At 51.5% G+C, this 11,709-nt stretch overlaps 2 protein-coding genes across 8 annotated transcripts; one reads left to right on the top strand and one right to left on the bottom strand.

Moving 5' to 3' along the window:
- Positions 1 to 1,132: 1,132 nt before the first annotated feature.
- EIF2B4 (eukaryotic translation initiation factor 2B subunit delta) lies at positions 1,133 to 6,055 on the bottom strand. Of its 6 annotated transcripts, none has more exons than XM_028516826.2 (13): positions 5,854 to 6,055; positions 5,432 to 5,475; positions 4,987 to 5,122; positions 4,563 to 4,769; positions 4,212 to 4,294; positions 3,920 to 4,011; positions 3,576 to 3,690; positions 3,298 to 3,374; positions 3,013 to 3,115; positions 2,617 to 2,744; positions 2,297 to 2,474; positions 1,491 to 1,671; positions 1,133 to 1,376 (listed from the first exon to the last, which is right to left on the bottom strand). In XM_028516826.2, exons 1-13 carry the CDS (start codon positions 5,882 to 5,884, stop codon positions 1,177 to 1,179), a joined length of 1,575 nt encoding a protein of 524 aa, XP_028372627.1. In that variant the 5' UTR covers positions 5,885 to 6,055; the 3' UTR covers positions 1,133 to 1,176. The 6 variants fall into 6 exon arrangements, with proteins under 6 accessions (XP_028372627.1, XP_028372624.1, XP_028372630.1 ...); XM_028516823.2 differs by having other exon boundaries at positions 5,432 to 5,628; positions 5,854 to 6,050; XM_028516829.2 differs by having other exon boundaries at positions 5,679 to 5,897.
- Positions 6,056 to 6,071: 16 nt separating this feature from the next.
- Positions 6,072 to 11,620, top strand: SNX17 (sorting nexin 17). Of its 2 annotated transcripts, XM_028516830.2 has the most exons (15): positions 6,072 to 6,344; positions 6,775 to 6,849; positions 7,831 to 7,948; positions 8,458 to 8,522; positions 8,760 to 8,870; positions 8,975 to 9,065; positions 9,161 to 9,248; positions 9,468 to 9,537; positions 9,821 to 9,913; positions 10,006 to 10,209; positions 10,351 to 10,476; positions 10,638 to 10,715; positions 10,859 to 10,933; positions 11,013 to 11,054; positions 11,146 to 11,620. In XM_028516830.2, exons 1-15 carry the CDS (start codon positions 6,282 to 6,284, stop codon positions 11,257 to 11,259), a joined length of 1,413 nt encoding a protein of 470 aa, XP_028372631.1. In that variant the 5' UTR covers positions 6,072 to 6,281; the 3' UTR covers positions 11,260 to 11,620. The 2 variants fall into 2 exon arrangements, with proteins under 2 accessions (XP_028372631.1, XP_028372633.1); XM_028516832.2 differs by lacking the exon at positions 6,775 to 6,849 and having other exon boundaries at positions 6,137 to 6,344.
- The last annotated feature ends 89 nt before the right edge of the window (positions 11,621 to 11,709 follow it).

An 11,709-nucleotide genomic window follows, 5' to 3' on the forward strand; every position in this document is an offset into this window, starting at 1 on the left:
ACGATGTCTGTGTTTAAAGCTAACCACAATGGTCAGACTCTTACTAGCTGTCCCCAATCCAACCCTACTTTTCCCTTTGTCCCGCACTCTCCAGGGGCCTCAGTTCTAGCCTCACCACACTACTGGACACTTGGGAGTTAGCCACTCATTTTAAGGTCTATTCTGTCCTTGTGTCCAAGCTATTTCTTCTTTCCCATTCTTTCCCAACTAAGAAGCTTTCTAATTCTAGGACTAGGTCAGATGTTACCTGTGAAGTCTTCTCCAGCCTAACTAGATCTCCTGGCATCATCCTTGTTGCTCCCAAGAAACTCTGTACTACTGGTAGAATTTATTTCATACTATGGATGCTGTCTTGTTCCTTAATGGCAGACAGCATAAAAGTTAAAGGGCACAGTCTCTGGATCCAAAATGCCTGAGGTCACATGCTGGTTTAGTTACTCTGTTATCTGAGGCAAGTAACTTAACCTCTCTGTGCCTTAGCTGTGTTGCCCTGGCAAATAACCTCTCAATGCCTCAGTTTTCTCATTTCTGAAATCTCACTTCACAGAGTTAGATTAAGTATAAATGGATAAAGAAGGGATTAGAACCATTTCTGACACAATAAGTACTCCATATTAAGGATACCAAATACTTATTAATATGTTAACATATAACTAATATTAAAAGATTAATATAGTGTCCCAGGTTCGATTCCCAGCCAGGGTACATTCCTGGGTTGCAGGCCATAACCCCCAGCAACCGCACATTGATGTTTCTGTCTCTCTCTCTCCCCCTCCCTTCCTTCCCTCTCTAAAAATAAATAAAATCTTAAAAAAAAATTTCCAAAAACTAAAAAAAAAAAGATCAATTTAATATAAATAATACTAACTCATTGTACGAAAGCTAGGACTCTGGTCCTCATATTCCTCCTCCTATCTAGCTCAGTGCCTGGCAATTAGATGCCCAATAAAAGGTTGATGACTTTGGATAGTTTTTGGTCTCCACATTGACCTTCACTTTGACCCAAAAGCACCAGCATGGAGCTAGTCACCTGAGAAGGCCTCCAAAAAGGTCTGAGGTTGGTAGCAGGTACTAAGAGAGTCCAAACTTCTAAGTGGTGGCAACGCTGAGAGAGACAAAGGCAGCAGAGTTGCTGAGTACAGGGAGCATGTCCTTTATTGACCTTGTGTCCCCCGCTTACTGGTCACTACTCTTGACTCGTAGGACAACAGGCACAGAACTGCAGGGGATCATCCCAAGCTCTGTGATCACCAGATCTACGAGCTCTGGGGGAGTGACATCATAGACCAGATTCAACAACCGCAGGGACAGGTGGTTCTGCCAGTTGGCCAGGGCCACATGCTCTCCTCGCTCACACAGCAGATCGTCAGGGTCATCTGCAACAGGAGGTATACCCATCTGAGTCCTTTAGGAAACAAGTTGTGGTTCAGCCGCCCCTCCCAAATCTCAATCCCTAGAACCTTCTCTTCTGCCCTCCTGGGCCTCCTTACCTAGCTCATTAGAGACAAAGGCGTCCGTCTGCACACGCTCACAGAACTTGTATGTTTCACAGCAGACCAGTACTGGCACATTATGGGCTCGTGCCACCAGGGCCAGCTGTGCTGTCCCTACCCGTGACATAACGGATCCGTTGGCCAGGAGTGCATGAGCTCCCAACAACACCTTAGAAACCTATTTTGGAAAGTAGAGACGGGGAAAAATGTCATCTGTAGCCCTGGCTGGCATAGCTCAGTGGATTGAGCACAGACTGAGAACCAAGGCATCGCGGGTTCGATTCCCAGTCAGGGTACATGCCTGGGTTGCGGGCCATGGCCCCCAGCAACTGCACATTGATGTTTCTCTCTCTTTCTCCCTCCCTTCCCTCTCTAAAAATAAGTAAATAAAATCTTAAAAAAAAAAAAAAAGAAAAATGTCATCTGTGATCAATGCAGAACAAGGTTCCCCACTCCTGCCCAGGACAGCAATATTAAAACAGTAACTAACAAATTTTAATGATGGCTCTTCTTGGAAAACGCCTGACCAAATAACCAACCCAAAGCACCTCCCAGTGCTAGAGTTTAGGAAAACTAAACTCTGTTACTTGTGTCCTGTTTCCTCTTGGTGGTTGCTAGTTTAATACAACATTCTTTAGTAACTGAACTGTTACAGCACACTGTAGGTATTTTTCACATTGACTATAAAGGAGGCTATACAACTCTAGAGTTTCTAGATGACTGTAACCCTTGGAAGGTGGAATTATGTCTGTACTACTAGACCCCTTTTCTCCAACTTTGGAGTCCCTTTTCTCTGTCCTCACCTCTGGGAGCACAAAGGAGGCTGCAGGGATCAGCAGGTAGGAGGCGGGGACCCCAGCGTGCACCAGGCAGCGGAGCATGCACTTTCCCTCCAGCCGAGGCCGGCTGTCCACCACTACGACCCGAAATCGTCGGCCCTCAGCCCAAGCCTCCCGAAGAATGCGTGATACCAGAGATGAGCTGGAGTAAATGGAGAGGAGGATTCCATTATGTTACTAGCTGGTGGTCAGCCCACTCCTAAAAGGCAAAAAGGATAGTTCCTTCTTCAGGTCATTTCACTCCCCCCCCCCCAGTTTTCTCAGTCATAGCGTCTAAACCATACCATCCGTATACCAGGATCACATCTCCATCACTGATCTTCTGATAAGCAAAGCGTGAAATTGCCTGAGCTGCAAGCACAATCTTCTCTTTCACATAGTGATCAATGGATGCTCGAAGTTCTGCTTTGGCCTAAATGTAATAAGATGCTCAGAGAGTAAGACATGGACACATTTCTTCCTAATGATCATGCTGGATGCTTAAATATGAGTATAATGATGCACTTGAGAAGGAGGAGGGTGCCTAAAGGGAACCCAAAGGTGGCCCAAATCAGACAGCCCAACCACCTCCTCAACCCTGGACCAGGGCAGAATGACCACACGGTCCCACAGGAGTCCTGAAGGTGTTGCTCAGCTTGGCCCCCAGGTGCATGCCTTTGCTCATTCCTCATTCTCATCACCTCCTCTTCCCGCTTGGAGCTGCTCACACCCGTGATCTCCTTGTTAAGGAACTTGATGGCATTGTGCATGCTTGCCGACAGGGGGCGGCACTGATTCAGGAAGCTGAAAGAAAAACACTTTACCTTTGCAAATCTTCACAATTTACAAAGCTTTTACATTAGAAAGAAAATCTTCACAATTTACAAAGCTTTCACATTAGGTGAAAATGAGATAGAACAGCAATAGAAAGGGTACAAGAAAAGGACTCGGTGAGCGGGGAGTGGGTTTGTAGTGGTCGTCCTTACCTGAAATAGGGCTTGAGTTTATTAATTAGGTCCCTTGAGAGTTCTTCATTGGGTGGCGTTGTGTAATCCTGAATCACCTGTAGTACACACAAGTTGATCAACTAAATGCCCCCTAAGAAAGGTCTCTGAAATCGGGATAGGGCGAGCTTCACTGAGGACATTTTTCTGAGTGAGGAGTCATGTCCTGTTTCCCCCAGAGATTAAACTGGGTGAGAGCAGCTGGGGTAGTGCTGGGAAAGGTGGGGCTGGGTCATAACAGGGAACCGGAATGGGCATACCTGCTGCAAGGCACGGAGCAGGGCGATACACCGGGCATTGGAGCCACTGACCAGGCCCTGGGAGTACTGCAGGCCGAGCCGCACCATGGCTGGGTGGATCACAGAGGACGGGATGCTGATGGGATGGCGGTGTCATACACTTTGCAAGGGAGCTGGGGCACTTACTGCCCACCTGCCCCTGATGAAAGGGAACTCCCTTCACTAGCACAAACACCCCCATTTCCACTAGACTTGCCTTGTATTCATGTTTCTCCCCGCGAACCCAATCTCAAATTTCCAGTCACTTTCAACATGTGAAATTTCTAAAATTCCTCACACTTAAAAGTTACGATAGAAGATCCTACCTCATACACTGGGTCAGAGAGTTTTGTCTGCTGTACTGTGGTAGGTGGGAGAAGAGACTGACTTTGGATCCATAATCTTTTCGTGTAGGAACCTTGACAAAATAAGGGAACAGATTCAATGGCCCAGAGTTTAAAACCTATGAGATGAAGCTGGAAAGCAAGTAAACAGTGAAAATACTTTAACCCAAATACCTGTCCTCCTCCAGGGCCTCGTTTCTGCCCCAAGCACCTTTCCACCCTCTATCTCATCTCCCTAGGCTCTTCCTGGCCACACACCAAACTCATTTCTTACCTGGTGTCGCTCTGGTTTTTTAACAAGCCTTCTCAGAAGTGCGGGGTCATCAACCTGAGTGTGCTCAGGGACAGGTTTCACTCCTAAAAAACAATGGTCATGTTTTCAAGACTCTCAAAAGCAAATGAGAAGTTTGCTTTTACGGCATAAGAGACATCAAGAAAGGGGGAGGAGAAGAAAGGGAGGGGAAGAGTAGAAGACGAAATAGGGGTAGGATGAGGCCGAGGGGAGAACTCTGAAATCTGGGAACCAAGGCAAAGAACGGGAGACGAGAGCTGTTTTACTACGGGGAAGCCTGAGCCAACACAAGAATTAGAATCAAACAGAGGTCTTGAAGTGAAAGGAAGATACCTGAGGGGGTTTCTCCACCTGTGCTGGGGCAGGACTGAGGAGGTGGTCCTCCTTGTTCGCCTTTTCTTGCCTGTTTCAGGGCCCGCTCAGCCTCCTGCTTGGCTCTCCGTTCAGCACGAAGTTCAGCTTTACTCCGACCTGCTGGAACTTTCTCCCCAGCAGTGCCCAGCTGACCGCCAGGTCCTGGCAGTTCTTTGGTTGGGCCTACTAAAGGTAGAAGAAAGAGATGCCCAAACCCCAAGTAGGTAAAAGCTATGCTTTATAACCAGCAAAGTCCCTCTCCATATCTATCTAAATAACTTCTTCAAACTTTACTTGCTCAAACCAACTCTGTTCTGTCTCCCCCTCTTCTCTGCCACACATTCCTCTACCAGCTCCACACCCCAGTCCTTAAAAACAAAACAAAACAAAACAACTCCCGAACCTTGACACTGGGCTGCAGCCACAACAGAACCAGTTTCTGGTTCTGCCCCCTTTTCCTCTTTCCGTTTCTTCTTCTGCTGTTTCTTTTCCTTCCGCAGCTGCAGCTTCTCTTCTTGGGTCAACTCCCTCCCTGCTGCCTAAGACACGGAGAGAGAATACTGCTCTTCTTCCCCGACATTTCCAAAGATAAATAAACACCATTGGACACTGACAAGATTCTCAAAGATAAAGTGCCTGAACCTTCCCATCCCTCACCCTACAGGGATGGAGGCTTCTATTCCTGGGTCTGAGTCACATTGTTAGGGCCTTTTAGAGATAGGAGCTCTAAAATTTCCTGGCTTTACTGAGAAATAAAATGAAATAGGGATGGAAGTTGGGGCGGAATGAAGTGATACAGCCTCCTGTACAGCGCTTGACCGGTAGCATGGGAGGGCACCCTCGCTTACCCCAGGCCGAGGAGAAAGCTCTGCCTTCATTCCAGATCCCGAGTCTGCATCAGAAAACAGGGCACAAAGTGACCCAGAGAGGCTCCGGGAGGGTTGGAGGGGACTCGTACGGGGTGCAGCTGGCTGATGGGTCGGCATGTCCACGGTTCCCGCGGGCAGGCAGGAGGCAGCCAAGGTTTCGCGTGGGGACGCAGTGCCTGGCAGGATCAAAGGGTAGGCGGGGGAGGGAAGAAGGAGGGGCACCCACCCTTCTCACGGGAACCAGCGGGTCCGAGGCTCCGGCTGCGCCCGAGCCGGGCAGACCGGTGTCCGGCACGGCGCCGGAACTGAACCACAGGGCCCAGAGGACCTCAAGGCCCAGCAGAAGCGTCCGGAGACCCTCGCCTTCCATACCTATTTGCGCGCCCCGGCCCTTCACTCACCCTCGCGAACAGCCACAGCCACGGCGGCCATGACCCTCAGTCCTGGGCTCGGCCCCCCGCCGTCACAAGGTCTCCAGCGTCTCGGGGCCCACACCTGTGTCGCTCCACCCCAAGCCGACTACAACCCCCGACGCGCACTGGCGCGGCACGGGCCTACGGGTGGCAACGAGGGCCATCTCCGCTCGGTCTTCCAGTTCCGGCCTCCTCTCCTTGCCCTTTAGACTACAGTTCCCAGCGTGCAGGGGCGCGGCGCCCAGGAGCGGACGTCCCACCGCCCTTCCCGCATCCGATCTCAGACCACCGCCCCCCACCCCCGCCCCCAAAATGGCGCGTGAGGCTGCGGGGACGCGCTGAGCAGCGGAGGCGAGCGTGCCGAGCCGCTGCGGCCCTCATAGTCCAGTTCCTGGCCGGGCCCTGCCGCAGGGAACATGCACTTTTCCATTCCTGAAACCGAGTCCCGCAATGGGGACAGCGGTGGCTCAGCCTACGTGGTGAGGAGCGGCTGGAGCCGTGCCGGGCAGGGGCGGGGATAACGGGCCAGAGTCCTCTCTGAGCGGCCTCCGAGGCCTGGCCGCCGACTTCCGACGGCCTTGCTGGGTCCTTAAATCACGTCGCAGCTCCGTCCAGAGGTCCTGTAGGCCCTTTGTTCCGCCGTGTCGTTTCCTCCAGCTGGGCCGCGGCTGCTCTGGTGGGTGTCCACTGGCCTCTTGGGAATGGAGGCTGCGACACGAGCGCCCGAATTTGCCCAGGACTGGTCCTTCTGCTCTGGGACCTGGCCCTGGGGATAACAGACTCGACAAATCCTCGGAAGGTCTGGCGCGTTACTCAAGTGGAGCTGTGGCAGGCAACTTACGGCCAGGGTGCTCAAGGGGATCGCTGGGATCGCTACCCTAAAATGCTTACCTGCTTTTGTGTCCTCAGGCCTATAACATTCATGTGAATGGAGTCCTGCACTGTCGGGTGCGCTACAGCCAACTCCTGGGGCTGCACGAGCAGGTGGGATTAGTGCCCCTGCCTTGAGGCAGCTTCAAGCCCTTCCCTTGACCTGGGCATCAGTGTCTCCATTTTCTCCCTCATTGCTTTCCTGTAGGCCGTAGTTCCCCTTTAATCACCTGTGACTTTATCTTATTGTTTGATATTTCCGGGGAACTTCCGAGACGCTTAATGTCTGCCCCATAACTGTTCCTCCCTATACTCACATCCTCCTTTCTACTTCTCTGTCCCCCGTGCATGAAAAAGCGACCTCCCCTCCCACCCCGCCCCCCCCCCCCCCCCCCGTTTCCCATGGCAAAGCACATTCCTTCCCTCATCTGAGATGCCACTTGAAATTCTTTTGCCTGCTCTTGCAAACCGTTAACTGGTTTTATTCTGCGTTCTGTGCCTCGTCTCGGTGCGAGTAGGTGCTCCAGTTATCTTTGCATGTCTGTGATGCAGTGTTTCTCTGTTCTTCTTAGCGGATTGCGAGCTCTATATTTAACTCAGTTCTGAGTCCTGGTTCTGGTGATTAGTTGCGCAGCCCTGAGCAAGTTACCTAATTTCTTTGGGTCTCTACATTCTTCAGTTTCTACACCTGAAAAATGGACTTGTTGATCTGTAAAGTCCCAGAAGTCCTGTTTGGTGAACCACATTTAGCTATTACTTAATTCTTGGTGCACATACATTTTCCTTCTAAAGCCCTTTGCTTCCTGTGAGGAATGAACACAGTCTTGCTAGATAATCAAGGGACTCCCTAGGCCTGGTCCCATACAAATGCTCCCCACACTGTGAAGGGACTGACTTGTACACAGTAAGATAGGAAAGAACTTACATCTAGACAGAGGAATGCCTTTATTGGAACACTGCCTCTGCCAAGGGAATCGTTTCCCTGATAGCCAGGGACGAAGGGAAGGGAAAGGGGCCCAAGATGACATGTGAACATGGATTGCTATTCTTGTTTGCTGTGCATATGTGAAAGATTGTATCTCTCTCTCTACATAGCTTCGGAAGGAGTATGGAGCCAATGTGCTTCCTGCGTTTCCCCCAAAGAAGCTTTTCTCTTTGACACCTGCTGAGGTGGAACAGAGGAGAGAACAGTTAGAGAAGTACATGCAAGCTGGTGAGTAGTTGGAGGGAACTTCAGGCTGGCTGTGTTGAGGACTGTGGGTGGAGATAAGTTAGCTGGTTCTGTAGAAGGTTCTACATTCTAGACTTGGGAAGCCTCTTGTTTGATCTGTATTTAATTAGCAAAAGTAAGTGGCAGACAAGGATGCTCTAGATACTAGCAAAACAACTGGGGCACAAACATCTATGAGAAATCCTAGTAGAGTACTAATAAGTGGTTTTAGAGCAGTTTAAATCAGTGCAGAGAGCTTGATTTGTATCTGATGTGCTCTCGACTGACAGTGTTACTTCTCCTAGTTCTGTAGAGTAGACCCAACAAGAAGGCAGCCAAGCGTGGGGTAGGTGAAGAATTTATACAAACAGTGAGTGATATGAGGCCAGCTGGGGATGTGACAGACCACCAACAGCTGAGGAAATGAAGTCTGGGCACTTGCCAAAAAGAGAACTGGGAGGAGCCAGGGGGGAGTCTTAAGTCACTGGAACATCATTCTCTTGTTCCCACAGTTCGACAAGACCCGCTGCTTGGGAGCAGTGAAACCTTTAATAGTTTCCTTCGTCGAGCACAACAGGTGAGGCTTTGGGTGGAACCAAGATTTAAGGGAAGGCCCTTCCTGTAGAGCCATCTCGCTTCGAGGAGGTGACTACAGAGGACTCATCCTGGCACCATATTTTATGGGATGGGGTTCCTGCCGTACCGGTGAAATCTAGGAGACCCAGCTGGTAATTAAGCAGCTGAGAAGGCACCAGACAGACCTAGACATAGAGAGTTGGGCAGGAGTTAACAGAGTGGTGCCTTGCATTCCCAGGAGACACAGCAGGTGCCCACAGAAGAGGTCTCCTTGGAAGTGCTGCTCAGCAATGGACAGAAAGTTCTGGTCAATGTGCTAACTTCAGATCAGACTGAGGATGTCCTGGAGGTGAGGTGCTTGCTCTGCACTACCCCTGCACCCCAGGCTTCCTGGTGTGGGGAGTGATTGGAGCCAGCTAGTGTGATGAGCTGTACTTCCTTCTCTAACCCCAGGCTGTGGCTGCAAAACTGGATCTTCCAGACGACTTGATCGGATACTTTAGTCTCTTCCTAGTTCGAGAAAAAGAGGATGGAGCCTTTTCTTGTGAGTTTCTTTGTACTTCACTGTTTCCCTGTGTTTGCAGTAGTGAAAGTGCCTCCATCTCTCAAGACACTTTCCTTTTTTATTTTAACCCATAGTTGTACGGAAGTTGCAAGAGTTCGAGCTGCCTTACGTGTCTGTTACCAGTCTTCGGAGTCAAGAGTATAAGATTGTGCTAAGAAAGAGGTCAGGGCTGGGCTTGGAGGAAAGGGAGGGTGCTAGATTGAATTATGGGGCCCTGTGTTGAGACAGGGTAATCCCGATAAGGGGATACCACTGGATGTTTGTACCAGGCTTCCTCCCAGATAGTTTTAGACTGTTCCCGTTTTGCCCCTATTTTCCATTCTACCTCTTGCCTTACCCCAGCTTAGTCCCATTACCCCTTTCCACCCCTTGGCCTCACAGTTACTGGGACTCTGCCTATGATGACGATGTCATGGAGAACCGGGTTGGCCTGAACCTGCTTTATGCTCAGGTGAGCTTGGAACTGCCTCAGAACCCTTCCCCTGAAAACGACTCTGGTGTCCTACTCTGCCAAGAAAACGCATGTCTTTTATCTTACTTCATGGGGAAGTTCCTAGAATACTCACCGGGTATCTGGCCCAACATCTACTACTCTATCTACTTTGCAAGCTGCTAATGGTCAAGGACTCACCACAAAGAGGCCGTTCAAGTATGGGGGGAAGAGTCAGGATGGACAGAGGTAACTGGACACCTTTCCTTGGACCTCTGACTGAGAGTCGTTGTCTCCGCTGTAGACAGTATCAGACATTGAGCGTGGGTGGATCCTCGTCACCAAGGAGCAGCACCGGCAGCTCAAATCTCTGCAAGAGAAGGTCTCCAAGAAGGAGGTGAGCACTGCCTGTGTGTCTCCAAGGGGTTGCTTCCCCTGAGCTGCTGTGCTTCCCCTCCTGACCCGCCCCGTGTGCTGACTGGGTTTCAGTTCCTGCGGCTGGCACAGACACTGCGGCACTATGGCTACTTGCGCTTCGATGCCTGTGTGGCTGACTTCCCAGAGAAGGACTGTCCAGTAGTGGTGAGCGCAGGCAACAGTGAACTCAGCCTCCAGCTCCGCCTGCCTGGCCAGCAACTCCGAGAAGGCTCCTTCCGGGTTACCCGCATGCGGTGCTGGCGGGTCACCTCCTCTGTGAGTTGGACTGGGAGGGAGAGGCCTTCAGGATGGGGTCCGGCAAGCCTCAAGCCTCAGGAATAGGCTGGGCTGCAGCAGGTCAGGGAGCATGGCAGATTGGTGAGAACAGACTCCGCCTAATCTCCCTTCCTCTCCCAGGTGCCATTGCCTAATGGAGGCACAAGCAGCCCTGGCCGGGGCCGGGGCGAGGTACGCCTGGAACTGGCTTTTGAATACCTCATGAGCAAGGACCGGCTCCAGTGGGTCACCATCACCAGCCCCCAGGTGTGAGCCCACCCTCAGGCCTCTGGACCCCATTGCACCGCCTCTCTTAGATACCCAAGTCTAGGGCTTCCAGGACTCCATGTGAGTGGAAGCCCTTGTCTTAGGGGTGCTGGGCTCAGGATGACAACTCTAGTCAGGCTGAGCTTTCTTGTTACCCTTAGGCTATCATGATGAGCATCTGTTTGCAGTCTATGGTAGATGAACTGATGGTGAAGAAATCTGGCGGCAGTATCAGGAAGGTGAGCAGCAAGTGTGGCCGGGCAGCAGAGTGGTTGTGCTTGCTCTCCCTTGCCTTTTTTCCCAGGCATGAGGCAGGGGAAGTGATGGGTATTCCAAAGGGAGTGATCCTGCCCTCATCAGTACCTTGTGTCTCTATCCCCAGATGCTGCGCCGGCGGGTGGGGGGCACCCTGAGACGCTCAGACAGCCAGCAAGCAGTGAAATCTCCACCGCTGCTTGTAAGTGTGTCCATACCCTGGCCCCTTGCCTCAGTGTCCCCCAGTGAAGTCTCTGATACCTCTGCCTCCTTTTCCCCAGGAGTCCCCTGATGCCAGCCGGGAGTCCATGGTCAAACTCTCAGTGAGTTTCCCATGAGGGTTGGTGCGGTGGGTGTTTGTAGGGGATCACAGGGAGGCTTGAGCCCTCTGACCCCACCCTGCCTTTGTTACAGAGCAAGCTGAGTGCCGTGAGCTTGCGGGGGATTGGCAGTCCCAGCACAGATGCCAGTGCCAGTGATGTCCATGGCAATTTCGCCTTCGAGGGCATTGGAGATGAGGATCTGTGATCTCCAGTGCTAGGATGTCTGCCCTCTACCCCAGAGGAAAAAAACTTGCCCTGTGCCTGTATCCCCCAAGCCGGGGGTTCTTTTCCTTCCTACCCTCCCCTTTTCTCCTCTTGGCCAGGGGCCTCCTAACTTACCATCCCTTCCCCCTTGGGCTGGCTGCACAGAGCTGGCCTTCAATGCCAAATTAGCATTTAGTATTTTGCACAAAGTCCACGGGACCATGGCTATTTGCCTTGGGGAGGAAACACAGCTCCCCCAGCTGCTTCTGGCTCCTCAGGGCCATGGGCCAAGGGGATGGGCAGAGGTCTGTGTATGGTCTGGCCCAGCTTCCCATCATTAAACTCAGCCTGATTGCTGCCTACCTCTGGCTCCCTCTCTGCCCCTGCTCCCCCCATCACAGCACAGACTGCTGTGATCAAGGGTGAGGCTGAGTTGTGCTTGCCACTGTCA

Source organism: Phyllostomus discolor, chromosome 6 (assembly GCF_004126475.2).
Source record: "Phyllostomus discolor isolate MPI-MPIP mPhyDis1 chromosome 6, mPhyDis1.pri.v3, whole genome shotgun sequence".
Classification (NCBI taxonomy): Eukaryota; Metazoa; Chordata; class Mammalia; order Chiroptera; family Phyllostomidae; genus Phyllostomus; species Phyllostomus discolor.